At 52.6% G+C, this 27,077-nt stretch overlaps 2 protein-coding genes across 7 annotated transcripts in view; both read right to left on the minus strand.

The window, feature by feature from the left end:
* RELB (RELB proto-oncogene, NF-kB subunit) overlaps nucleotides 1-14,479 on the minus strand; it is a 35,961-nt gene extending 21,482 nt beyond the window's left edge. For 2 of the 5 annotated variants that reach the window (XM_073225880.1, XM_037005486.2), the window contains exons 1-2: nucleotides 8,702-9,032; nucleotides 8,058-8,404 (exon numbers count right to left, since the gene is read on the minus strand). In XM_073225880.1, the coding sequence (XP_073081981.1) occupies nucleotides 8,058-8,404; nucleotides 8,702-8,822 (468 nt within the window). In that variant the 5' untranslated portion in view covers nucleotides 8,823-9,032. Of the gene's footprint in view, nucleotides 1-8,057; nucleotides 8,405-8,701; nucleotides 9,033-13,306; nucleotides 13,355-14,211 lie in introns of those variants that run through there. The other 3 variants (XM_037005480.2, XM_037005479.2, XM_073225881.1) reach the window with 3 other exon arrangements.
* Nucleotides 14,480-18,444: 3,965 nt separating this feature from the next.
* CLPTM1 (CLPTM1 regulator of GABA type A receptor forward trafficking) overlaps nucleotides 18,445-27,077 on the minus strand; it is a 28,644-nt gene continuing 20,011 nt past the window's right edge. For both annotated transcript variants that reach the window (XM_017671302.3, XM_037005452.2), the window contains exons 6-14: nucleotides 25,678-25,763; nucleotides 24,759-24,879; nucleotides 23,927-24,171; nucleotides 23,122-23,215; nucleotides 20,900-21,090; nucleotides 20,537-20,632; nucleotides 20,083-20,218; nucleotides 19,335-19,502; nucleotides 18,445-19,143 (exon numbers count right to left, since the gene is read on the minus strand). In XM_017671302.3, coding sequence (XP_017526791.3) covers nucleotides 18,878-19,143; nucleotides 19,335-19,502; nucleotides 20,083-20,218; nucleotides 20,537-20,632; nucleotides 20,900-21,090; nucleotides 23,122-23,215; nucleotides 23,927-24,171; nucleotides 24,759-24,879; nucleotides 25,678-25,763 — 1,403 coding nt within the window. In that variant the 3' untranslated portion in view covers nucleotides 18,445-18,877. The remainder of the gene's footprint in view (nucleotides 19,144-19,334; nucleotides 19,503-20,082; nucleotides 20,219-20,536; nucleotides 20,633-20,899; nucleotides 21,091-23,121; nucleotides 23,216-23,926; nucleotides 24,172-24,758; nucleotides 24,880-25,677; nucleotides 25,764-27,077) is intronic.

The following is a 27,077-nucleotide window of genomic DNA, read 5'->3' on the forward strand; positions in this document are numbered from 1 at the left end:
ATCACTCCTGGGGCTCAGCAGCTCCAGAGAGTAGAGTTTCTGTGCACTGGAGGGCACCACATACAAATATGAAATGTCAAAGGAACCTGGTTCAAAGCAAAATCTCAACACCAGAAAAAGAGTCAAGTGAGACTGAACTAATAAATCTTCCTGAAAGAGATTTCAAAATAAAAATCATAAACATGCTCCCGGAGGTACAGAAAAATATTCAAGAACTCAGGAACAAATTTACGACAGAGATCCAATCGTTGAGGAACACAATGGAGGGTATTAAAAGCAGATTAGATATGGTGGGGAAGATGATAAATGAAATAGAAATTAGAGAAGAGGAATACAAAGAAGCTGAAGCACAGAGAGAAAAAAGGATCTCTAGGAATGAAAGAATATTGAGAGAACAGTGTGACCAATCTAAACGGAACAATATTTGTATTATAGGGGTATGAGAAGAAGAAGAGAGAGAAAAAGGGATAGAAAGTGTCTTTGAGGAAGTACTTGCTGAAAACTTCCCCAGCCTGGGGAAGGTGATAGTCTCTCAGGCCATGGAGAAGCACAGATGTACCAACACAACGGACCCAAGGAGGACAACACCAAGACATATAGTAATTAAAATGGCAAAGATCAAGGATAAGGACAGACTATTAAAAGAAGCCAGAGAGAAATAAGATCACATTCAAAGGAAAACCCATCAGGCTATCATCAGACTTCTCAGCAGAAACCTTACAGGCCAGAAGGGAGTGGCAGGATGTATTTAATGCAGTGAAGCAGAAGGGCCTCGAACCAAGGATACTCTATCCGGCAAGATTATCATTTAAATTTGAAGGAGGAATTAAACAATTTCCAGATAAGCAAAAGCTGAGAGAATTTACCTCCCACAAAGCATCTCTACGGTGTATTTTGGAGGGACTGCTGTAGATGGAAGTGTTCCTAACATGAAATAGCTGTCACCAGAGGTAATAAAAAGGGATAGACAAAGAGTACAGAATATGATACCTAATATATAAAGAATGGAGGAGGAAAAAAAGAACCTTTAGATTGTGTTTGTTATAGCATATTAAGTGAGTGAGGTTAGACTCTTAGATAGTAAGGAAGTTACCCTTGAACCTTTGGTAAGCATGAATCCAAAGCCTGCAATGGCAATAAGTACATACTTATGGATAATCACCCTAAATGTAAATGGTCTGAATGCACCAATCAAAAGACACAGAGTCACTGAATGGATAAAAAAACAAGACCCATCTATATGCTGCTTACAAGAGACTCACTTCAAACCCAAAGACATACACAGACTAAAAATGAAGGGATGGAAAAAGATATTTCATGCAAACAATAGGGAGAAAAAAGCAGGTATTGCAGTACTTGTATCAGACAAAATAGACTTCAAAACAAAGAAAGTCACAAGAGACAAAGAAGGACATTACATAATGATAAAGGGGTCAGTCCAACAAGAAGACATAACCATTATAAACATCTATGCTCCCAACACAGGAGCACCAACTTATGTGAAACAGATACTAACAGAATTAAAAGGGGAAATAGAATGCAATGCATTAATTCTAAGAGACTTCAACACTTCACTTGCTGCAAAGGACAGATCAACCAGACAGAAAATAAGTAAGGAAACAGAGGCACTGAACAACACACTAGAACAGATGAACCTAACAGACATCTACAGAACTCTACACCCCAAAGCAGCAGGATACACATTCTTCTCAAGTGCACATGGAACATTTTCAAGAATAGATCGTATACTAGGCCACAAAAAGAGCCTCAGTAAATTCAAAAAGATAGAAATTGTACCAACCAGCTTCTCAAGCCACAAAGGTATGAAACTAGAAATAAATTACTCAAAGAAAATGAAAAAGCCCATAAACATATGAAGGCTTAACAACATGCTCCTAAATAATCAATGGATCAATGACCAAATAAAAACAGACATCAAGCAATATATGGAGACATATGACAACAATAATTCAACACTGAAAAATCTGTGGGACACAGTAAAGGCCATGCTAAAAGGGAAGCATATTGCAATATAGGCCTACCTCAGGAAAGAAGAACAATCCCATATGAACAGTCTAAACTCACAACTAACGAAACTAGAAAAAGAACAAATGAGATCCAAAGTCAGTAGAAGGAGGGACAAGATTAGAGCATAAATAAATAAAATTGAGAAGAATAAAACAATAGAAAGAATCAATGAAAGCAGGAGCTGGTTCTCGAGAAAATAAACAAAATAGATAAACCCCTAGCCAGACTTATCAAGAAAAAAAGAGAGCCTACACACTTAAACAGAATCAAAAATGAGAAAGGAAAAATCACTATGGACACCATAGAAATACAAAGAATTATTAGAGAATACTATGAAAAATTATATGCTAACAAACTGGATAACCTAGAAGAAATGGACAACTTTATAGAAAAATACAACCTTCCAAGGCTGACCCAGGAAGAAACAGAAAATCTGAACAGACCAATTACCAGCAATGAAACTGAACTGGTAATCAAAAACCTACCTAAGAACAAAACTCCTAGACCAGATGGCTTCACCGCTGAATTTTATCAAACATTTAGTAAAGACCTAATACCCATTCTCCTTAAAGTTTTCCAAAAATTAGAAGAGAAGGGAATACTTCCAAACTCATTCTATGAGGCCAGCATCACCCTAATACCAAAACCAGGCAAAGACACCACAAAAAAAGAAAATTACAGACCAATATCCCTGATGAACATAGATGCAAAAATACTCAACAAAATATTAGCAAACCAAATTCAAAAAGATCATCCACCATGATCAAGTGGGATTCATCCCAGGGATGCAAGGATGGCACAACATTAGAAAATCCATCAACATCATCCACCACATCAACAAAAAGAAGGACAAAAACCACATGATCATGTCCATAGATGCTGAAAAAGTATTCGACAAAATTCAACATCCATTCATGATAAAAACTGTCAACAAAATGGGTATAGAGGGCAAGTACTCAACATAAGAAAGACTATATAAGACAAACCCACAGCCAACATCATACTTAACAGCAAGAAGCTGAAAGCTTTTCCTTTAAGTTCGGGAACAAGACAAGGATGCCCACTCTCCCCACTTTTATTCAACATAGGTCCTTGCCACAGCAATCAGACAACACAGAGAAATAAAAGGCATCTACCACCACCACCACCACACCACCACCATCACCATCACTACACCAAAAAAAAAAGGCATCCAGATTGGGAAAGAAGTTAAACTGTCACTGTTTACAGATGACATGATATTGTACATAAAGAATCCACTCTAAAACTATGAGATCTAATATCTGAATTCAGCAAAGTTGCAGGATACAAAATTAATACACAGAAATCTGTTGCATTCCTATACACTAATGATGAACTAGAAGAGAAATCAGGAAAACAATTCCATTCACAATTGCATCAAAAAGAATAAAATATCTAGGAATAAACCTAACGAAGGAAATGAAAGACCTATACCCTGAAAACTACAAGACACTCAGGAGAGAAATTAGAGAAGACACAAATAAATGGAAACACATCCCGTGCTCATGGATAGGAAGGATTAATATTGTCAAAATGGCCATCCTGACTAAAGCAATCTACAGATTCAATGCAATCCCTATCGAAATACCAACAGCATTTTTCGACTAATTAGAGAAAATAGTTCTAAAATTCATATGGAACCAGAAAAGACCAGGAATAGCCAAAGCAATTCTGAGAAGGAAGAATAAAACAGAGGGAATTACCCTCCCTGACTTCAAGCTCTACTACAAAGCCACAGCAATCAAGACAATTTGGTACTGGCACAAGAACAGACCCATAGGCCAATGGAACAGACTGGAGAGCTCAGATATAAACCCAAGCAAATATGGTAAATTAATATATGATAAAGGAGCCATGGATATACAATGGAGAAATGACAGCCTCTTCAACAACTGGTGTTGGCAAAACTGGACAGCTACATGCAAGAGAATGAAACTGGATTATTGTGTAACCCCACACACAAAAGTAAACTCAAAATGGGTCAAAGACCTGAATGTAAGTCATGAAACCATAAAACTCTTAGAAGACAACATAGGCAAAAATCTCCTGAATATAAGCATGAGCAACTTTTTTCTGAATGCATCTCCTTGAGCAAGGGAAACAAAAGCAAAAACGAACACATGAGACTACATCAAACTAAAAAGCTTCTGTACAGCAAAGGGCACCATCGACAGAACAAAAAGCCACCCTACAGTATGGGAGAATATATTTGTAAATGACATATCTGATAAGGGGTTAACATCCAAAATATATAAAGAACTCACAAGTCTCAACACCCAAAAAGCAAATAACCCAATTAAAAAATGGGTGGAGGACATGAACAGACAATTCTCCAAAGAAGAAATTCAGATGACCAACAGGCACATGAAAAGATGCTCCACATCACTAATTATCAGGAAAATGCAAATAAAAACCACAATGAGATATCACCTCACACCAGTTAGGATGGCCAGTATCGAAAAGACTAAGAACAGCAAATGCTGCCAAGGATGCAGAGAAAGGGGAACCCTCCTGCACTGCTGGTGGGGTGGGAATGTAAGCTAGTTCAACCATTGTGGAAAGCAGTATGGAGGTTCCTCAAAAAGCTCAAAATAGAAATACCATTTGACCCGGGAATTCCACTCTAGGAATTTACCCAAAGAATATAATTTCTCAGATTCAAAAAGACATATGCACCCCTATGTTTATCTCAACAGTATTTACAATAGCCAAGAAATGGAAGCAACTTAAGTGTCCATCAGTAGATGAATGGATAAAGAAGATGTGGTACATATACACAATGGAATATTATTCAGGTATAAGACGAAAACAAATCCTACCATTTGCAACAGCATGGATGGAGCTGGAGGACATTATGCTCAGTGAAATAAGCCAGGTGGAGAAAGACAAGTAGCAAATGATTTCCCTCAGTTGTAGAGTATAACAACAGAGCAAAAATGAAGGAACAAAACAGCAACAGACTCACAGACTCTCCTCTTTGGTGGTTACCAAAGAGGAGGGGTGGAAGAGGGTAGGTGGAGAGAGGGAGAAGGGGACTGAGGGGTATTATGATTGGCACACATGGTATGGGGGGTCACGGGGAAGACAGTGTAGCACAGAGGAGGCACACAGTGACTCTGTGGCATCTTGCTGCACTGATGGGCAGTGACTGCAGTGGGGTGTGGGGGGAACACGATAACATGGGTGAATGTAGTAACCACATTGCTTTTTCATGTGAAACCTTCATAAGAGTGTATATCAATAATATCTTAATTTAAAAAAAGGGGAAAAAAGAGTTTCACTTGCTCTATATCCTTAATAAAACGTGTGTTTTTTAAAGGGAAAAAAAGAGAGTACAAATGTGGCAAAGAGTATATACAGGTATTCTCTTGTATTTTATGTGGGTTTTTACCTTTTCAAAAGAGACAATTGGGACATAAAGTTGAAAAAAATCCCCTATCAAATTGGAAAAAAGATAAATCCTTACAGATAAATAAGGGGCTGCAAAATGGCCCATCAATGCACCATATTTGTCCCCTTCCTGAAAATCTAGTGGTGGAACATACACTTCAGAGTAAACCTCTCTTTCAACCAGAATGTCCTGCTGACTGCATGCTCCTTATGGCCACAGTGCCTGGAGCCAAATTAAGTAACAACTACAACAACCTAGCTAAGTAAAGGGAGTGGGCATCTACGGCCGGGCAATCTCCCTGGTGTCCTCATAGTGTCCTATGGGGGGGGGGAGCTTCATCCCCATTTTACAGATAAGGAAACCAAGGTCAAGAGAAACAGTGGACTTGGCCCAGTTCACCCAGCTGAAAAGCAGCAGAGCCAGGACTCAAACCTAAGATTCTCTACTCTTAAAATCAAAACTTGTTGGGGAAGGACAGGGTTGTTCTGCTCATCACCCAAATAAACCTGTGAGGACAAATCCCACGAAGGAAAGACAACCAACAGAGAAGCAGGAAACCTCCTGTGAGGGAGCTTGGCCCTGGGGCGGGGTCAGGGAAGGCCTGCCTGAAGTGGGCTGAGGCCTCTTGGGTGCACGGGAGGTGCCCAGGCTGCAGGAGGAAAGCACTCCAGGCAGGAGGAACGGCATGGGCAGAGGCCTAGAAGGTAGCCAGTGAGGAGGGACCGGGTCGGAATGGACAGCAGGGGCCAGACAAGAGGCCTTAGAGGCCAAGGGAGGACCTTGGCCTTCCTCCTGAGGGAACTAGGGAGCCAAAGGAGGGTTCTGGGCAGGGAGAGGAGCACAGGTGTAATTTAACAAGACTCTCTGGCTGCTTTGTCAAGGGACGTTTGGAGGAGCCTGGGAACTGGTGACCCGGGAGCAGCTGGGGCCAGGACCCAGGGTTAGAATGTTAGTATACTATGCAGGTTCAATGACTACTTGGGCAAAGATCCAGAAGCACATTAAAGCTCTGTTTTGGGGAGGCACGAGGAACCAGGCCTCTTGGATAACCTAGAAGAAACAGTCGTGGATACAACCCCCATGGAGAGCAATTTGGCAATATCCATCAAATTATCTTTAACCAGCAATTCCACTTCCACAAGTTATTTGAGTGACACACATGAAGGAAATAACAGGTGAACTGGGTTGTTCTCTACAGCCTTGCTCGTAACAGTAGGAGACAGCAACTACCAAAAAGCTCACCAACAGAAGACCAATAAATTACCACACATCCACATGATGGGATCCGGTGGTAGAGAATAAGCCAGCTTCAGACAAGCTGACGTGAGCTGAACTCCAAGATGTATTCTTAAGTTAAAAGAAAAAAAAAGGCAGTACAATATATATATATAAACATTCCCCTCTATGTACAAAAGGGGGATAGTTTATATGTACAAAAATATCTGCCTGTATAATCATAAAATGTTCCTGGAAGGTTACATGAAATACTGATTAACAATGGTTACCACTGGGCAGGGAACCCGGAGGCTGGGAGCAGAACTAGGGGACTTATGTTCACTTTAATTTAACCTTAATTCTGTTATGCTACTATAAGCCTGTATATTTTTGCAAGTTTTGAGCCATACAATTCAAAACTCTAAAACAAAATACAGACGTGTATAGTTAGAAATCTGACCTATACTTTAACCATTCAGCACTCCCCCCTAAAAGTAATCACATCTAGTTTTGTTTTTCCTTTCAGTGTTGCTATATGCGTACCAGCAAATACAAATAGAAAGTCTTATTTTCCCTCTTTTTGACACAAGAGGAATCATAATACCCTTCAGGGTTCTGCATCTAAATTTTTTTGGTTTTATTAATATATCTTGGAGACACTGCCACTTCAGTGCCTAGGCGATAACCTCACTTCAAATCTTTTCGATATTAACTGTACACATTTATACTTATCTGCACACAGCTAAGTGCCAGATGTTTGTCACGATTGCATAGGGTTACGATCTGTAGATGTTCATTCATTATTTCACTAGTCCCTTGCTGATTAACACTGAAATTTCCAATTCTCTATACATACAAGGCTGCAAAGCATAACCTGCACATGCCCTTTTCTGCCCAGAGGCAGGCATATGCCCTCAATAAAGCCCTAGAAGTGGAATGGCCTGGCCTAAGGGTAATGATGATGACAGCAATACTAGTGCTACTAGTAGCTTCTCTCTCCTGAGTACTTACCATGTCTGAGGCCCTTGGCATGTATAATTAACTCATTATTATCCCATTTTGCAGAGGAGGAAACTTGAGGCACAGAGGGGTTGAGTAACCTGGCCAAGGCTGCACAGCTAGTAAACGGCAGAACGGGGATTCGAACTCCAATTCTTAAGGCCTCACTTGTGAGGCAGAGGCTACCCTTGCCTTCGCGGGCAATGAGAATTTTGATCAATGCTGCCAAATTGCCACGAAGAAGGCCTTTCTTTGAACGCCCTTTTGAATTTGGAGCCAGGCGATACCATCATCCGCTCCACCAATAGCAACAGCAGTAACAAGAGCCACCCTAAACCCAGGGGTAAATACGTGGCTTGTGACTCTTGGGGGCCGGGACGCGCGGCCCCGGCCCGGGCCCCACCTCGATGGCGGGCAGCGTCTTGCTCGCCTCGGTGCTGCTCTCCCCCAGGATGCTGCCGGCCGAGCGGCCCTCGCACTCGTAGCGGAAGCGCATGCCGCGCTGCTTGGGCTGCTCGGTGATGATCAGGTGCGGCCGCGGCCCGGGGTCCGGGGCCGGGGGCACCAGCCGGCCCAGGGGGCAGCCCCAGGGCGGCGGCGTGGCCGGCGCCGCGGGCGCCGCGGGGCCCAGGGTGACGGTGCTCAGGGAGGCGGCCCCGCGAGACACCAGGCGCGGCAGCCCCTCGCCCGGGCCCGACTGCGCCCCCTCCAGGCCGAAGCCATTCTCCTTGATGTACTCGTCGATGATCTCTGCGGGAGAAGCACAAACTCGGGGTGACGCTTAGGAGAACGGAAAAGGCTTGGAGACCTCCGAGACCTGTGCCGCCCCGCCCTTTCCAGCCCGTTCATTTCGTCAAGACGTACTTCCCGTGGGCCTGGGCCTCCACCGCAGAAAGCCGCTGCCCTCCTTCCCGCGGACAGCTCCCCAGCCACCCCCAGCACGTGAAGCCAGAACCGGGGGATCCGCCCGGCTTCTCCGTCTCCTGCACCCGCACGCCCACTCCCCTCCCTAACAGCTCCTCAATCCATGCCTCCGTCACCTCTCACCTGGATAAAGGGAGGGCCAAGTGACAGGCGCCCCTGCCTCCATCTTGCTCCCTTTAATAATAACGAGAATTGAACAGCTGCTCACCCCAGCCCTCCCCATCTCAGACAGCAGCACCCCCATCCACAAAGTGCTGAAGCGGGAAGGGGGCGCATCCCTGTCAGGTCCTCAGGAGCCCCCATCTGCTATGTCCAATCCATGAGCTACTTCTGCCTCTACCTCACAGGCATTTCCGTTCCCGCGCACACAGCCAGAGGGATCTTACGTCAGGCCCCGTCCCCACTCTGCTCAGAAGCATCTCCTTTAGACTTAGAGTCATCACCCTCCCCATTGGAAGCTTTCCCAAAACTCCATTCACCTGAGAAAAACCGAACGCCATGTGCCTGGGCCCGGTAAAGCAGAGCCCTCCCCTCCGTCCTGGGCCCCGGGCGCCCCCCCACCTCCTAACACCCTCCTTGCACCCTGCTCCCATCTCTTTTCTGTTGCATGCACCCACTAAGCCTGGCCCTCTTCAGGCTGTTGTGCTTGCTCCCCCGTCTGCCTATTTCACACGTTCCACCCCCATTCATCACACCCTGGCCCTTCTCATCCTCCTGGGCTCAGCTCAAATGTCACCTCTCCAGAAAGGCCGAATCAAATGTGTCTTCCCCAGGCGTGTCTCCCTCTTCCTGTTGGTTTCCTTCACAGCCTTTAGCCCAATCTAACAATATTTTGTTTATGCCTTTCCCTAGGGTCTCCCCCACCAGCTTATCGGCTCTAGGAGGGCGTGGAGTTTGCTTTGCGGCTGAATCCCTGGTGTCTAGAACAGTGCCCAGCATGCAGCAGGTGCTTAACACAATTCACCAAAGGAATGAACAGTAGTCGTAGTGAGAATAACACTAAAGTCTGTTGACATATGCTCTTCTCTGAGGGTCAAGCACTGCTAATACTTTGGGAACGTGACTTTGTTAAAATCCCCCAACAGCCCCGGAAGTCATACTGTGACCCTCCCCCACCCAACAAGGAAGGCCAAGATTCGCCTCTGTGAACGCTTGGACACCACAGCCTCCCCGCGGACCTGCCCTGTGATACTCACCCAATTCATCTGTGAAAGGAAGAGAGAGAGAAAGAGAAAGGTGAGGTCCAGAAAGTGGTCAAGACTTTCATCTGTTAAGACAGATTCCCCAAACCCATCCCATCCTGGAGCCCACCCCACCTCCCCGTCCTCATCATGAGAAACTGGGCTCTGACTCCCTGGGGTGACAAATGCCCCCCCATACTCCCCTTCTGTGCTACCCTCCCTTCAGCTCCCAATGTTGGGACCCCAGGGTCAGGGTACCCCCAAATGCCTCCCAAAAAACAATTAGGCCAGGGTTTACAAAATGTTGCTGGGAATCAGCGGAAAAGCCAAGGGTCTTCTCACCAGGAAAAAAATGGGACACCCAAGATTCTAACCAAAAATTGGGGATATTCCCTCCCAAAAGGCAGGTGGTCACCAACTGGCGTCCGAAGATCCCAGAAGGCCAATCCTCCACCTCCAGGCAACCACCCACTCGGCATCCCGGCCTAGCCCCCTGGCAGTGCTCACCCACCATCCTGGGTGCACCCTCTTGGTGGTGGGGAGTGGCAGTAATGCTGGCACAGCCCCTATCACTTCCTCAGGAAAGGCGGCCCTGGAGAAACTGAAACAAACCTCCTCATTCCGCAGACAGGACTAAAGGAAGGCCAGAGCCAGCAAGCAAGCCTTGGGGGTCACACAGCAAGGAAGGGCAGGCCGAGGCCAGATGCCCCACCCAGGGCTGCCTGTGCTGGCTGCTGGCCCCTGGCCCCTGGCTGCTGGACGGTGGCTGCAGACTTATCAACGCTGACCTGTCCCACTGCCAGACTGGTCTTCCTCCTCCACTCTTGGGGAGTGGCTCCTGGCAGCCAGACCTTTGTTCCTTGGAAAGCAGTTTTCCTGCACCCCTTATCTCATGTGATCTGTGAAGTCAGCAGGGTGGGGAAGGCACCCCCACTTGGTAGATGGGGACACTGAGGCTGGGAGAGAGGAAGGGACATGCTGTAGGTCATGGGCAGGGTCAACTTCCAACGACTCTGACTTGGAAAACCTTCTCAGGCATCCGTGCTGGGTGACCTAGGCACCCCACAATGAGTTACACTTTGGGCCTTCAGGGAGCTCCCAGGCTGTGCAGGAAAACCGAGGCCCAGGCAGGGGTGGCTGGAGCTTTGGACTGCTTCAGCTCAAATCCTAGCTCCGCTGCTTTTTAGATGTATGGCTTTGAGCACGTTACCTAACCACTTTGTGCCCTGGTTTCTTCATCTATAAAATGGACCCAATAATAATGCCTGCCTCGTTGGGCTTTTGTGAAAATTAATGAACTAATATATAGGAAGCACTTAAAACTGCCACCAACAGGAGGCACTAATAAATGCTGGCTGCTGTTGGACAGTGTTGGGAGGTAACACTTTATGGGCTTGGGTAAACCGCTTTCTCTCTCTAGGCCTCAGTCTGTCTGTAAAATGAAGAGGTTAGAAGGCATGGATTCAGAGCATGGGGTGTGAAGCCACACAGACGTTGATTTGAATCCCAGCTGTCCTTTGCTGGCTGTGTGGCTTTGGCCAAGTTGCTTCAACTCACAGGGAGCCTCCTTTATAAAATGAGGTCTGAGCTCCTATCTCAGACATTTGTGTGAGCATTCGGGGTCACACAGGTAAATTGCTTAGCAGTGTCTGACCACTCTAGACACTCCATAAAGTTCAGCTAATGTTATTATCTAAAATCCTCTTTCAGCCAGCAAATGTTGGAAAGTTCCTCTCCTTACACAGGGCTCAACTCAAATAACACTCCGCCCCTCAACCTCCCATGCAGACTTGCTACTATTCAGGGACAGCCAGGATGGGCCACAGAAAACCAGCTGTGTCTTTCCTGCCTCGGAGCCTTTACACAGGCTGGTCTCTGCCATCTGCCAGGATGCTCTTCCTCCAGTTCCTTGCATGGCCTCCTCCTCTTCCTTCAGATCCCTCTTCAAAAGTCACCTCCTAGGTAGATCTTCCCTGGCCACTCTAGGAGAGTGCTCTGGCCCCTACTCTAGCCACTTGGGAGTTAGGTACCTTTGTTTTACCATTTTCATGACACAGATTAGGATTTGACATGACCTTATGTTACCGTGACTCATGTCTGTCTCACCTGTGGATGGGAGCACCGCAGAGTAGGGGGCAAGTTTGTCCCATTCCCACCATATACCCAGGACCCAGGATAGGTCAGGCCCATCAAATGAGGGAAATGTTCCCTCCTACCCCATCTCCATGGTTCTCCCATCCTAACCCTGCTACGATATCACTGACCCCCAAGACTTCTTCACAGCCGCTGTCACATTTTATAATCCCACATTGAATTTATTGCTTATAGGTCTGCCTCACATCTAGGTAGGGAACCCCATAAGGGCAGAGCCAAGCCTGTCTCAGCACTGCCCACCACAGGACCAGGTATAGAACAGGGGCATACATATTTAATGAATGGATGATGCCAGAAATTACTCTCAACTGAAACCAAAGGTCTAGGTCTTAGGCCAGAAAAGTCTCAGCTTAGTTCCTGTCCAGAACCAGAGCTTGGGCAGTACCTGAGCCTAATGCCATCTCCTACCTTTCACTATCGCCTAAACTCACAGACCTATTAGAGAACCTACAGAGCTTCCTCCATAGCCAAGCCAATGCCTCTGGGGTCCATGCCCAGATTCTACCTCCAGACAGAGGCTCAGACCCAGCCCACTGGGGCCACTGGGTTTTCATGGTAACAGGACCGAATCCCTTCCTCCAAATTCCAGCAAACTGATAAGAGATGGTGTTGTCATCTGACCATGACTTTACATTGCGTTGGACAGCACTACGTTTTAGATGGCACAGGCCAAGTGGCCTTACAGACTTGTGGTTCTCAGCATCTCCTAGGAACTTGTTAGAAATACAGACTCTCAGGGCCCATCCTAGACCTGCTGAATCAGAAATTTTAGAGGTGGGACCCAATAATCTGTTTTAACAAACTCCCAGAGTGACTCTGATGCACAGAAAGGTTTAAGAACCACTGTTGTAGACTGTCTAATAATAATTACTATTATTATACCACTAACAGTTAACACTTATTAAGCCTTTATTGTGTGCCAGACACTGCTTTGAAAGTTTACCTGAAGCAGCTCATTAAATCCTCTCAATCCCCCTAAAGGGGAGGCACTGATATTATGCCCATTTTACAGATCAAGAAAATTGAGGCCCAGAGAGGGGAAGTGACTTGCAGACATTCACACAATGAGGGGGTGGTGGCATCAGCCTGTAATTATTACCCTCTGCACTACCATGGTCAATCTCTAAAGAAGACACCTCTTCTTAAGAGTGTCTTCACACATCTTAAGAGCGTGAATAGGTGGTTAGTTTGACCTGTCCAGCTTCTAATCACCCGGGGAGGGAGGGGAAGGGCACCTGGGGGCCCCATCTCAAGGGGCAGGGAGGGACAAAAGCCATTAGAGGAAAGCTTAGATGGACCTCGAAGAAACCCCTAGACAGAGGTGTGCCCACTGCCACCTCCACAGGATGCCCCCTCCCCGTCCTGAGCGCGCAGGTGGGCAGGAACTGCTCACCCGTGGTCCTGGAAACGGCGAGCGAGAGCGAGGAGAGGTCCGGAGACCCTGCAGAGTGGGAGGCACGACTTAGCAGGCGATAGAGACGCAGCGGGAGGATCAGATTTTCCCAAGCCCCACCACGTTCCTCTCCTGGCCCCACCCTGTTGGATCCGGCCCCTCGCCCTTTCCGCCCAAAGGGTCTGGACTGGCTTACTGCCCTAACTCACGGAGGTTCCTTACTTTTTGCCAAGCACCTCGTCCTTCATCACACCCAGGCCCGCTCCTTCCCTCCTTGAAGGTCGAGCCTGAAGGAGCCCTTCTGAACCTCAGTTAGGAAAGCCCCCACCCCCTTCCTTGTCTCAGGGTCTGACTCTACCCCGTCACTTTTTCAGTGCCAGGCTGGTCCCTTTCTCTCTCTGACCCAGCCGCTTCTCTACTGAGACAAGCCCCACCCCCTTTCTTCTCGGAGTCAAGCCCTCCGCCTTCTCTCTTACTCTGGGTGGGAGCCTGCTTCCTAATTTGAGTCAGGCTCCGCCCTCCCCTCGCTCTCAGGGTCGAGCCCCGCCCCCCTGTAAGCCAGGCAGCGCCCCCACCCCTTTTTCTCCCCTCTCGGAGTCTGGTCCCGCCCCCGGCCCTCCAGAGCAGGTCCCACTCCTTCTCGGAGTCAGGCCCCGCCCCCTTCTCTGCCCCAGGGTCAGGCCCCGCCCCCTTCTCACTCCAGAGTGGGACGCCTCTCTCTTACCTTGGGCCAGACCCCGTCACCATCCTCTGCCTTCCTTCCCTTTAATACAGTGTCCCCAGAACCCTCACACTCTCCCCGCAAAATCCCTAGACTCTTGTAGGAACCTTCAGACTACTCCGGGACCCCCAGAACCCACGCATTCCCTCCCCAGACTCCTCTCCTGAAACCCGGTCCCGCTTACCCAAGGCCCCCAGCTCCGGCGCAGCGGACGGTCTAGCTACGCGACGACTCGGCATGGCTCGACCAGCGGGGACGAACGGCCCGGAGGCCAGCCCAGACCAAAACACACACGCGGGCAGGCCGGGCAGCTAGGCGGCACGGTCCGATGGACGATCGCGGGCCAGGAGAGCCGCACAGGGACTGGGGCCGCAGGCCGGGCACGAAGCGCGGCGCCCGGGGCTGCGGGGGGCGCCGGGCCGGGCCGGGCGGGCGGCGGGCGGGGGCGGGGCGGCGGAATTCCCCGGCGCCGCCGGCCTGCGTGCCCATTGGCCGGCACCCCACCGTGACGTCACGTAAAAGGAACGGGAAAACCCCCACGCGTCACGTGGCCACGGGGGCGGGGCCGGCCGGGAAGAGGAGGCCGGGCGCACAGGAGGGGCCGGGTAGAAGCCGCTGCCCATTGCTCAGGCGGAGACTACTGAGGCCTGCTGAGGACCGCTACCCATGGAACAAGTCGGGAATTTGAGGTCTGTCGCCCAGGTCTGCCAGTGGAACTTGAACCTGTTTCTCGGGCTGGAAGGGAAGCTTCACGGTCAGGAGGATACCAGGGCTACAGCAGCCGTTGATAAACCTCAATCATCTCTTTATGCCTCCGTTTCTTCATCTATAAATTGGGAGTGAAGATACCTAAACATTTACGGTAAAATGTCAGGTCTAGGATTTGACTCATTCCTTGCTGTATCCCCAGCACCTAGAACATCACCTGGAACACAGTAGGTTCCAATAAATGCTTATTGAATGAATGGATGTTTCTTTCCTCCCCACAGCCCCTCCAAGCCCAGAACACTTTAAGCTGTGTAGCCCCCAGTGTACATACAGAGCCCCTGAGCAATGTGCTTACCTGGGCGCCTCACAGATGCTTATATTTTGCAACAGCATTAGAGGCATGTGATAGGATTATTGCAGAGGAGACCAAGACTCAAAGAGAGGCATCCCATTGGTTAGATCACACTCCCAAACCTCCCGTCCCTGTGAATGCCTGGGTGACTATAAGGTTCCAGCTTGAATGCCAGGCACCCTCAGACCGCAGAGTCAGGGTTTGGAATCCTAAGTCTACTTGTGTAAAATTTGAGTGTTCCACCTCTTATCTCTGTAGCCCACATGGACTCACTGATTCATTCAATATACACTTTCTGAGCACCTTCTGTGTGCCAGAGTTTGCACTGAGCACCAGGACACAGCACTCACAAGCCAAGCCTGTAACCTGCTCACGGGAGGCAGAATAATGTACAGCAGCAGTTCTCAAAGTGCGGCCCCTAGCCCTTCAGGTGATGTGCAGGTAAGGTCAAGTTGGAGAACTACTACCAAACGCAAAATACCGAGCACACTTTTCCCATAGAGAACCAGATAGCAAATGTATTTGGCGCCAGTCTCAATGGCATGGCTGCATTCCAATAAAACAGTATTTTATGGATACTGAAATTTGAATTCCATATAATTCTCAGATGAAATGAAATACTGAGATTTTTCCCAACCACTTAAATGTAAAAATCACACAGAAACTAGGAAAAGCTGGATTGGGCTTGTAGACTGTAGTCTGCATACAATAAAAGCATTGCAAGAGAGGTGGTAGTTTGAGGGTCCTGAGTCAGACTTCCTGGGTTCGAATCCTAAGTCTCCCATTTACCCACTGTGTGACCTTAGGCAACTGACTTTCTCTCTGAGCCTGTTCCTTCATCTGTAAAATGGGTCTAATAAAAGGTTAGTTGTGAAGATTAAATAAAATACTAATAATTGCAGTTGACTCCTGCATATAGCTCGTGTGTGCTGGGCACAGTTCTAAATACTTGTGTCACATTACTCTGTGAAACCTTGGGCAATTACTTAATTTCTCTAGGTTGCAGTTTTCTCACTCGCACCTGTGAACATCTGACTTGCAGAGTAGTTATTACAGTGTAACAGCGCCAGGCACTGTTCCAAAAGTTGGGACATAGCAAGCAACAGAGCCCCTCCCAGCATGGAGCTGAAACCCAAGGGGAGGACGGATGGACTACAGATAAACAAATACATGTCTGGTAGTGATGACAGTGTTGCAGAATAAAGCAGGACAAATGCATCGACTCTGGAGGGTACTGTTTGGGTTAAGACATTCAGGGATAGTCTGAGACCACATTTGAGCAGAGAGCTGAAAGGGTGAAGGATCCATGTGAGTATCTAGAGAAGTGTCCAAGGCCCCGGGAACAGCAGGTGCAAAAGCTGTGAGGTAGGAATATGTCCAGAGCATGTTCAAGGAATGGCAAGGAGGCTGCAGGGGAGTGACAACTGGGGAAGAAGTGGAGATGGCAGGAGAGCCATGGCCGAAGGTGACGGGGACATTGATAATTAAATTTAATAGATGAAGCAAGCCGTACACAGCACTGAGCCTGGAGCTTGGCTCATGATCAGGAGTGTCAAACAGTGGCTCCTGTTATAGGACCAGGAGCCTGCCTGATTCCCCACTGCCCCTTGCAAATGTCAGGCTTCACACCTGCTTGTTGCTGAATAACTAGGACATGCCAGAAATCCTCAGCACTCCAGATTTCTGGACTTGAGCCCCACAAGGGCAGGCCTGGGACTGTCTTGGTCCCAGGTGTGAACACAGAGCCCCTCCCACCCAGCTCAGGGCAATGCCCAAGGGAGGGGCTTAGGAGCATTTGTTGACTGATTGTCAGTTTCTCCACATGTCCCCAGGAAGTGATGGTCCATAGCAGGAAGGGCTGGGATGTGGGAACCCAGCGAGCTAGGGTATGGTGGAGTGCCCGAAGGGTGGTCAGGGAGGGCTTCCTGGAGGAGACATTGGAGCTCCAACCTGGAGGATGCATAGGGCAAGGTGAGGTAGAGTTGTGTGCCTGGTGGAGTGTGTCCCAGGTAAGGAAAAAGCATGGTCTAGAACCAGTAGGAAAGAGATCATGGCAAGTTAAAGCAAAGCAAATGAGGCTCTACAGGTTAGGAAGCCCCCTTTCTGACAGACTGCATTCACCAGCCAGGAGAGCCTGGGCTTTTATCCCAAGGGTACTGGAGAGCCACAGTAGGTTCTGAGGTGGGGATAGGCAGTTACATTTGTGTATCAGAAAGTTCTCTTTGGCTGCTGGATGGAAAGTGAATGAGAGGAGGTCTGGGACAGACCAGGAAGGATGCTGGGTGGGGGCCCAAGGGGCTGAGAGAGAGCCTGGACCAGGTGGTCTAAGTGGAAGTGGTAAGACTCCCAAGCAACTGTGGGATACAGGTGAGGGGCCTGGCCTGCCAACGGCTTGGTGTGCAGCTGTGGGAGGAGCCGGCGTGATGAGGGCAGTGAGTGGCAGCAGTCTGAGAGCCCATGTGCCCCTCAGTTCCCAGGAGCCCAGCAGAGCCCTGCTGGGGAGCCCGGACTTTCTCCTTGGGCACTGGGAGCCATGGAATGAGGCAGAGCAGGGGAGCTAGTGGAACGTCTGTCCTGCCTGAGGGGTGGAGCCCACTGTATGTGTGTACACCTGAGCTCTCAGCACCAGCATCAGGACCTCATGGATTCCCTGCCTGGCTCTGCAGGACTGGTGGCAGGTGGAGCCTGAGGGAACTGGTGTGGTCCTGGGCCCTAGGCCTCCTCTCCACGCAGTGTTGACGAGACCAACTGGAAAGAGTCAATCTGGGGATGTAGGGTCCCAACCCCTCCGTGCAGTGATGCCGAGGCCTCAGTCTCATCAGTAAAGTGGGTGAGCAGTCCCTGCACCCAGGCTGTTGGGAAGGCTTACATGCCACGCACTCAGAGCTTGGCTGCATCCTCAGCAGTTAGAGTGCTACAGTGGGTCCCCACTGAGGATTCACCCCCTGCCCATGCTGCCACCCTGAGAGGCAAGTCCGTAGCCCAAAGTGAGGTTGTATGTCCAAGGTCCCAGGGCTGCTGAGTGAGGAAGCCAGATTGGAATGTATCAGGGGTGGGCTTCTACTCATGGCTGGCCTGCACTCCTGCCCTGCCTGGCGGCCTGAGGCTGGGAAACCATCAGTGGGCACAGGCGCAGTGAGGTCATGGCAAAGAGCCTTCCCATCTGTGAACTGGAGACAGTCACAGAAGTCCCCTTGGAGGACTGCTGAGAGGGGCCTGCCCCAGAGGTCACTGTCCTCACTTCACCATGTTCAGCACCTGGCAGATCTCCTGCCAGACTCAGGAGCGCAACCCACATCTGGCGAAACCGCTCTCCAGGGTGGCAGAGGAAGGAATGCACCAGGGGCTGTTGTCAAGTTTAAGTTAAACACCCATATGAATTTATTAAATCCAGACTGTGTTAAAGGGTGGTGGTCTGGGAGGAGAGGGGTGGCCGGGGGACAAGGGACAAGATGATGGACGGCCATGAGCATCCCAGAGGGGCCGTGGCCGCTCCCCCGCCTAGCCCACCCCCTCGGCAGTGCCATGTTGGCTTCACCATGATTCCCAATGGTGCTGGGCTGGAGGACGAGATGGCTAGAAACACAGATGACGGACGGACAGATGGTGCCTCCACAAACAATGTGCCCTGGCCCCCACACCACACACTGGGCCCTGGCCCGAGGGGGGCCTCCCGCCACCCCAGCCCAATCTGTCCAGGGAAAGGGTGACAGGGAGGGAAGGCGGGGGGCCGGAGCCACTGGGGCGGTGGTCACCAGGAACTGGAGTGGACGAGGAGGACCAGGAGCGGCTAATCCCTTTTCTTGTCCTCTGCTGGCTTTGGAGGGGCTTCCTGGACCTCGGTGGTGGAGCTGGCCCCCTGGGTGGGCTCGGCGGGCAGGGGCGTGGAGGCCTCCTCCCGGGCTGCAGTGCTGTCTGCGGCGGGGGCGGGGGCGGGGGAGGGTAGGAGTGCTCCTGCTGTTGTCGGGGCCTCACCGCTCATGCCAAACTCGTTCACCCGCGTGGGGTCGACGCGGTAGATCCACCGTTGGTAGAGGTAGATGAAGAAGACCACATCTGGGGGTGAGACCAGTGTGAGCAGAAGGGGCCCACTGGGCCGGCCGTCAAGCGGGGGAGGTGGTCCTGCAAAGACTGAGCTGAACCCCTCAGACGGAGCTCCCAGCCGGGGCCGGGGCATCTCCCTGGCACCAGAGCCCTGCCGGTGCCCAACGCTGGCAGGAGCCTCCCGCCAGCCCACCGGGCCTCACCATCCCGCAGGCAGCCGATCCGGTACATGACAGGCATCTTAATGACAAAGGCAAACAGGTCATCGATGAAGGTGTTGAGGGCCTTGTAGGTGAGCATGCGCCAGGGCAGGTGGGCCACAGACTTGAGCTTGTAGTTGATGAAGAGCTGGGGTGTCATGGTGATGAAGCCTGCAGCAGTGGTGAAGGGCCATCCATGAGCAGAGGAAGGGGCGTCTTGACCCTTGACCTCTCTGACTGCATTTCCAGCCTCTCCTCTCACTCTGCTCCAGCCATACTGGCTTCTGGGTGTCTTCCAACCCCCAGGCATACCCTACCTCAGGGCCTTTACAAAGTTCCCTCCTCTCCATTCTTTCAAGCCTGTTTATACACCACCTCCTGGAGAACCCCCTGACCACCCTCTAACGTGCACCCCTCACTTCAGCCCCTTCACAGAACTTGTCTGCTTGTTTATTAGTTTGAGTTCCCGAGGGCAACTGAAATGCACCATTCCCAGCCCCTGGGGGCCCTCACTGACACCCAGACTGAACCAGGCCTCCCTTCAAGGCTCCCCACACATCACCCATGCCCACCCTGGGTTGCCCCTATCTGGGGATGAGTCGTCGTCCGCACTGGACCTAAGTGTCAGGAGGGCAGGGCCAAGCTGATGTGATCCCAGGCGCACCCCAGCACGGCCCAGCATGGGGCTGAGGAATGCTTGCTGAACGCCTGCCCCAGCTGGGGGTGCTGAGCACAACAGGGGCCTGCTCACCAAAAGTCAGCAGGAAGCCATAGAGCATGCTGAGCACCCAGGAGTACCAGCCCTTGTGCTCCAGGTACAGGAGGCTGTAGATGGCGTAGCAGCCCAGCAGCGGGAAAAGGATCCAAGACAGGTACCGGAAGGCCATCTGCGAGGCAAGGGGGGCGCTGGGACTCAGCTCCTCAGGTCCCACCTGGCAGCCCTGCTCCCTGCCCTCACTCATCCACACCTGGTCTGACAGGCTGGCCCAGGGGAATTTCCAGGTGACCTTGGGAACTCTGGACTTGGCTAGAAAGTATATATGGCAGGCAGGAGACACCGGAGGGTGTGACACAGGCCATAAAGCTTGGGACCGTCAGTCAAGAAGCAGATGCCCTGGCCCCCAACCCGCTGCCTATCGCCTGGTCTCCCAGGACTGTGTGGTGTTTAGAAACCCTCCCTGGGGCCCTCCGTGGGGGACACTCACATCGTCATACACTTTGGTCGAGGACTCGACGTAGGTGGACTTGTCTTTGAAGACTGGGCGGGGGAATAGTCCTGCTACCCTGTGCTCCCGGTCCAGCTGCGGACAGGGAGGGAGACCGTGGTCAGCTGCTGCAATGGCTCCCACCCCCACCCCAGTTCTAGCTGCTGCCCCTCCTCACTGTTCCCAGTTCCCCTGCCCCACATGTGACCCAAAAAATCCCCTGGTTCGAAAATCCCCTTGGTCCTGGGAGTGTGGCAGGCACTGGGAAACCCCCAGGGGCCAGCTCCAGGGTCTGGCTGGGCCAGACAACTCCCCCTCCCAACCCCTGGTGGTCCCCAAAAGAGCATGGCAGCCCTGCCTTACCCGGACGTCCATGACCTTAGTGATCTTCCAGAGGTCGATGAGAACCCCGATGAAGACGCTGACCTGGACCACAAAGTTGGTCTCGTTGTCCAAGATATAGAGGAGGACCACGAAAGACTGGAAAACGCCAAAGAAGACGGAGCGGACGGACAGCCCCTCCAGGGACTGCCGGCTATTCCAGAACTGGATGTCTGTGCACAAGAGTTGGGGGAAGCTGGAGGATGCTGAGCCTCCCAGACCTTCCTGCAGCTGCCTGAGGCCCCACCCTCCTTAGAGCCCTGGTGGCACTGGGTCTGCTTGGGGGAGGTTGCCTACTACGCTCCCCACCACCCTGAAAAGTCTCTCCTTCACAGATGCCATGCAGAGCACCACACAGGCAGGACTTTGGCAGTCCTACATTGTACCCCCACAGGATACAGTCCCTCAACTGGCAAGATGTGACAGTGACCGCTGCCATATCACCAAGTGCCACGTGCTAAGGGCCAATCAGACAAGCCACTTCCCGGAGGCCACACAGCCTGGCCCAGCAGAACCTGGATGGAAGCTGGGCCAACGTGACACCAGACCTGGTGTCCCACCTGGTGCCATGCTACCTCCTCTCAGTGGGAAGCTCTGGGACACACCCTTCAGGACCACCTCCTCCAGCCTGCTGCCCCAAAACCTGAAGGGAACTGGCCCACAGACACGCTCAGGGCACAGACACAGGCCTGGGCCCTGGCCTCCAATCAGAGCTCCTTCTCAGGCTCCCCGTGAGCCCCACCCACAGGGCCCAGAGCAGCCCCTCTGAGCCTGGGTCTCCCCATCAGCCAAAGGCGGAGAGCAGCACTGCTGGACCCTGGCTGGGCTGAGCACAGGAGCACCTAACACCCGCGGCCACAGGGGGACGACCCAGCCTTTGTCTTCCACAGGCAAGGTCAGGCCCAAGGTCACAGGGCCAGCTCTGCACTCTGTGAGCCAAGGCTGTGAACCCGGCCATCTGCCCTGCCTTGCCGATTCTGATTCGGGAGCTCCAGCACTTGGCAGCACACCCCTCTCCCATCAGACCATCAGGCACCAAGGAGATCTGAAGGGGACACTCACAGCACACCCCCAGGTGTGACTGGGAAGAATAGGTCAGGAGATGGGGTTCTGGTGGGGACGGGTGAATCCGAGTCCCACCTTTAGAGCAGACAGGCAGCAAGCACCAGTGTGAAGCTAGGCTTGCCCAAGGCCCACACCCCTGCGGGGTGACCCTGAGTAAGGGACTACCTCTTCTGTGCCTTCCTTTCTCACCAGGAAAAGGACCCTAGGCTTTGTGAACGGGTGCATGCCCAGGCCAATGGACTCCCTCCCTGCTGGTGGGCAGAACCACTTACTGATGTTATAATCTTCCATAAGGTAACTCTCAGTCATGGCAGTGTCGTGATAATGATAATTAATGACAGTACTAGTACGAATACTCATTATTACTACTGCCACTTCCAGAAGCTGCAGAACAGCAGGCATCCCTCAGAGGCTCCTTCGGCGCTCCCAGAGACGGGCTCTCTAGGGAAGGGAGAAGTAGCCCACAGGGCCTAGAGGACCAAAGTGGGTGCTGGAGCAGCTGCCCGGCCGAACCACCTCAGAACTCTGACTGCAAGGAGGTTACCTTACCTCCCCAAGCTTCCACTCCCTCACCTGTAAGCACAGAGCTAATGACAGGCTTCCTCACAGGGCCACGGCTGTGGGGACTCAGCTAACTGGCGGGGTGCTCAGAACAAAGCACTGCCTGGCACGTAGCCAGTCCCCCTCCGCTGCTGGCCATCAGCCTTGGTGGCCTTGGAACCTAGGGGCCTTTTGGGGACAGGGCCATCACCTTCCCACTGGGTGGACCCCGTCCACTCAGCCCCAAGGGGCCTTCCCCAACAGGCAGCCAGACAGGCAGGGTGGTGGGAGCCACCGCGGGGCTTCCCTGCTCCTGGCCTCGGAGTTCCCCGGCCCTGCCTCCTGGCTTCAGACCGAGCAGCAGGCCCAGCCCCTCCCCCAGCACCACACCCGCCCAGTGGGAGTTTCTGGGCTGGGAGTTTTGGAGCCCAGGCAAGTCCTCCTCAGGCCTGTGGAGACTGAGGCTGAGAGACCTGAGGTAGGGGGAGACCTATGCGGAAGGTGGGGAAAAGCAGGGGGGCAGCCCTAGCCCCTTGCCATGTGCCATTCCAGCCCCAGCCCCCACGGCCTCCCAGAAGGCCCCAGGGTCCCGCCCCTACCATTTTTGAAGGCCAGGAACTCAAAGATACTGTGGACAATGGACACAATGATGGTGAGTGCCAGCAGGTAGGGGTTGGTTTCCAGAAGGGCAACCTGGGGGTGCAGACCAAGGGAGAGGTTTGTGAGCACTGCTGAGCCCTTGTGTGTGGGGTGACTGATGCAGCACCTTCATTAGCAGGCCTTGCTCTCCTTCCCCTAGGCCCCAGAAGAGCAGACCCCATGGCTGCCCAGAGAGGAGGAGAGCATGCAGGCCAGGGGGAGAGTGGGTCAACATGTGCAGATGGGCACGGAGAGGTGGGCGAGTGCCGCACCAGCAAGAGCGAGACGGACAGGCAGCGACGGCCAAGAGGCCAGGTGACAGGGAGGGATGAAGCGAGAGCTGGAGTGAGGACTAGAAACCCCACACTGGGGACAACCCCAGGCAGGCACAGCTGAGTCTCAATGTCACAGACACAGGCCGAGGGAAAGATGGAGGCACTGACTGGAAGTCAAGGACACAGTGAGAGGAAGCAGAGACATGGAGTCAGAGCCCAAAGGCGGGGAGATGGTCCAGACCCGAAGGCCCCACAAACCAACAGGAGAGCTGTGACAAGGAGGACGGCAGAGGCTCCAGAGACAGGACCCCAGAGTCAGCAGGGCTGGAGGGACCCTCAGCATTTCCTGCCTGCTACAGGGAGGGGTCTGGGAGGTTGTGAAACTGGGGGCCAGCAGGCACGGGCCAGAGGTCCCCAGGCTGCAAGTCTGGTACCCTCCCGCCCCCACTGCAGCCTGGGCAGGTGCTGGGAAGCCCCGTCCCTGCCTCACCTTCACCGAGTCCTGCTCCTCGTCTGACTGCTCGTACAGCTCGTCGCCCAGGAAGTTCCAGGGCGACTTGGTGCTCTGGGCGGCATAGAGCTGCCAGCGCCAAAGCGAGAGCGGGCAGAAGGAGACACGCAGCGGCAGGCTGGCCAGGCTCTCGTTGATGGGGTAGTAGTCCTTCTGCAGGTTCCAGTAGTCGTTGAAGTAGATGATGGGGTAGTAGTCACCACTCACCGCGTCGAACTTCACGTCTGTGGGCACAGGGGCAGGACGCCACTTAGCTTGGGCTGGAGGCCACAGGTACCCTCGAGGAGACAGGGAGACCCCTCAGGCCTCTGAGAACAAAGGTGGCAAATTCAGGGACCCAAGGGGGCTCCTCTCACAGAGACTGAACAGGGAACATTTCTCTGCCACACCATGGGAGCTGAAGGGCTGCTTGACCTCACTGGAGGGGACAGGGTAGAAAGGGCTGGGCAGGCACCAACTGAAGGGGACAGCTGCACCCTTGCCCTACCCCATGGCTGCCCTGTGGGTTACTCTGGATCAGGGTTTTGTAAGCCAGAAGTCTGGTCTTCTAAGTGGTGCTGCCCCAATTCCAAAAGTTGGTAGCTGATACCCATTTCTGGAAAACAGCTTGTGGGCTGGATGAGACTTGTGTGCAGACCCACTTTGATACACGGTGGGCAAAACTGGAGTCACCAGGGTTTGTGGAAGGCAGAGGACAGGAGAGAAGGGGGTGGCAGGGGGCAGGGTGGGGTGCTTGGGAACAGTGGAGAGCCAGTCCGATCTTGCAAAGGGTGGGGCCAGGAAGCAAGGAAGGGCCAGGTCAGGAGCTCACACTGGTCCAGGGGAGGAGGCACGCTGCCCTTCACCCACGGCGTGTGGTCGTCCACGATGTTGATGGTGATATTGGGGTGCCAGTGGGAGATCACCTCCACAGGCCCATAGTCCTCGGCCCTCTGAGGGGAGACGGGAGGTGGTGGGCCTCAGAGGCACCTGCCGCTTCCTCCTGAGGGCTCCCACGACAACCACGACAGCAGAAGAGCAGCCACCACAGCGACTGGTGGCCAAGGGCTCACCCCGGCCAGACCTCCGCCCACCTTTACAGGCCCCACTGCCCTGGATGCCCCCAGCCACCTGACAAAGCAGGAAGCCCAGGCCCCGCACATAGGGGTGGGATTGTGTGTCAGGCTGCAAAGCCCAGCCTTGCGACAGCATGAATGCAGGACCCACATGCAGCCCCCACGCCTGAGGCCACCCATCCCCGCCCGAAACCACTCCAAGGAAAGAGGAAGGCTCCTGGCACCCACCACATGTTAGCGCCCCTGGCACCCCCAGCCCACCCAGAGTATTCCTACTGGAGCCACATTATGGGACCTAGCGTACTCTATGCCAGGCTGAGCCCAGGCCCTGGCCCCTGGCAACCTGGGTGTGAATCCCAGCCCAGTCACTTCTGGGCTGTGACAATTTAGGCAAGTCTCTTCATCAGCAAACAGGAATGATGACGGGACTCTCCCAACAGAGCCGGCAGGAGGTTTCCCGGCACACTCCCCACTGGTGTGGCATCCTCCCCACTCCGGGAGGCAGCTCTCACCCCTAACCCCGTTTTCAGAGAGGGAGACTGAGGCTCAGAGAGGTGCGGTGGCTTGACCCAGAGCACCTCAGTGGTGGTGCTGGACGAGAATCCACCGGGCTGGCTGCTGGGCTGTGAATGGCGCTGATGTACCCCGAGGCCCGACAGCTCTGCTCACATCTACCTTGATCATTTCTGGGTCTGCTTCTGTCTCTCCTGTCAACAGATTCTTGGTTTTCTGAAATCGCCGGCGCTTGTATTTGTTGATCACTGTGGGAGGGAGGTGGGGGAGGGGTGGACAGGAGCCCTGCAAGCGTCTGTGGGATGCAGATGCCACACCTCTGCCCAGGAGCTGCTCACTGGTCTCCCGGCTCCCACTTTCCCACCCCCACACTGATAATGGTAACCAAGAGCCCAAACTGTCTTATGAATCTCATCCAGCCCATTTCCTCATCTTCAGAGACATGAACACCCACCCAACTACCCCAGGCAGGACCCCGGAGTCTTCCTTCTCCAGGTCTGCTGCATCCATTCCATTGGCGTGTCCTGAGGACACCCCCCAGCACATGCCCCGAATCCAATACTCGTCCCACCTCGAGAGCCCCACCCCAGGCCAGCCACGTCCCCTGCCTCGACGGTGTCCCCACCCTGGAGGCCACAGTCACCTTTTCACTGGCCTCTGGGTGACCACTTTTGCCCCCTATGACCTTCTCTCCACAAGGTGGCCAGTGATTCTTTTAAACCAAATACCTGCTCATGTCATCCTGCTGTCTCAGAGCTCCCGCCGCCCGAGCAGGGCCCCTCTGACCTCCCACCCTCACCTGCTTCACTCCTGTCCTCAAGTATGGCAGCCGTGGGCCTTGGGGTGTGCTGCCCCGGCTCCCTGGCACACACCCACTGTGCCAGAACCCGCCTGGAGGGTTCCCCCTCGCCCTTCAGACCCCTGGGTCAATGCCCAGCTCCCACAGCCTCCCTGCCCCGCCATCCTCCTATCCTGTTACCTTCACCACGATTCCTCACGGCCCCATATTCACCCACCCGTTGGTTGACTTGTTTGCTGTCTGTCCCCTCAACCAGTCTGTCGACCCCAGGAACGGCTGGGCCAACAGCGGGTGCCTCGTGACAACTCGCAGAACACATGAACAGAAACAGCTCATGAGCTGCAGACAGTTCCGGGAGAGGCTAGAGCCATCCATGTGAGAGGTACTTTGGGGCGGGGGCTCCCCAGCCAGGAGCGAACCTTAAGTCCCTCTTGCAGAGGCCAGGCTGCCACCCTGCTGAACCTTGTCAGGATTTGCCAGGAGAAAGAAGCTGGTGTTTGCTTATGTTCCATCTCCCCTCCTCCACCCTGGCCTGGAACTTTTCAGCTAGTCTTTATGCTGAGACAAAACATGGCCTGCCCTTCCCCGGACTTCTCCACCCTGCCCCCAAGGGCCAGGGAGAGATGGGGAAACGGAAAAGGGAGTGGGCCAGGAGCAGGGGCCCTGGGGCCACGTCCTGGCTGTCTCCCACCAGCTGAGGGAAGTTGATGAGCTACACCACCTCCCTGGGCCGTGGTCCTTCATCTGGAGAATGCAGATAAAA

Source organism: Manis javanica, chromosome 17 (assembly GCF_040802235.1).
Source record: "Manis javanica isolate MJ-LG chromosome 17, MJ_LKY, whole genome shotgun sequence".
Taxonomy (NCBI): domain Eukaryota; kingdom Metazoa; phylum Chordata; class Mammalia; order Pholidota; family Manidae; genus Manis; species Manis javanica.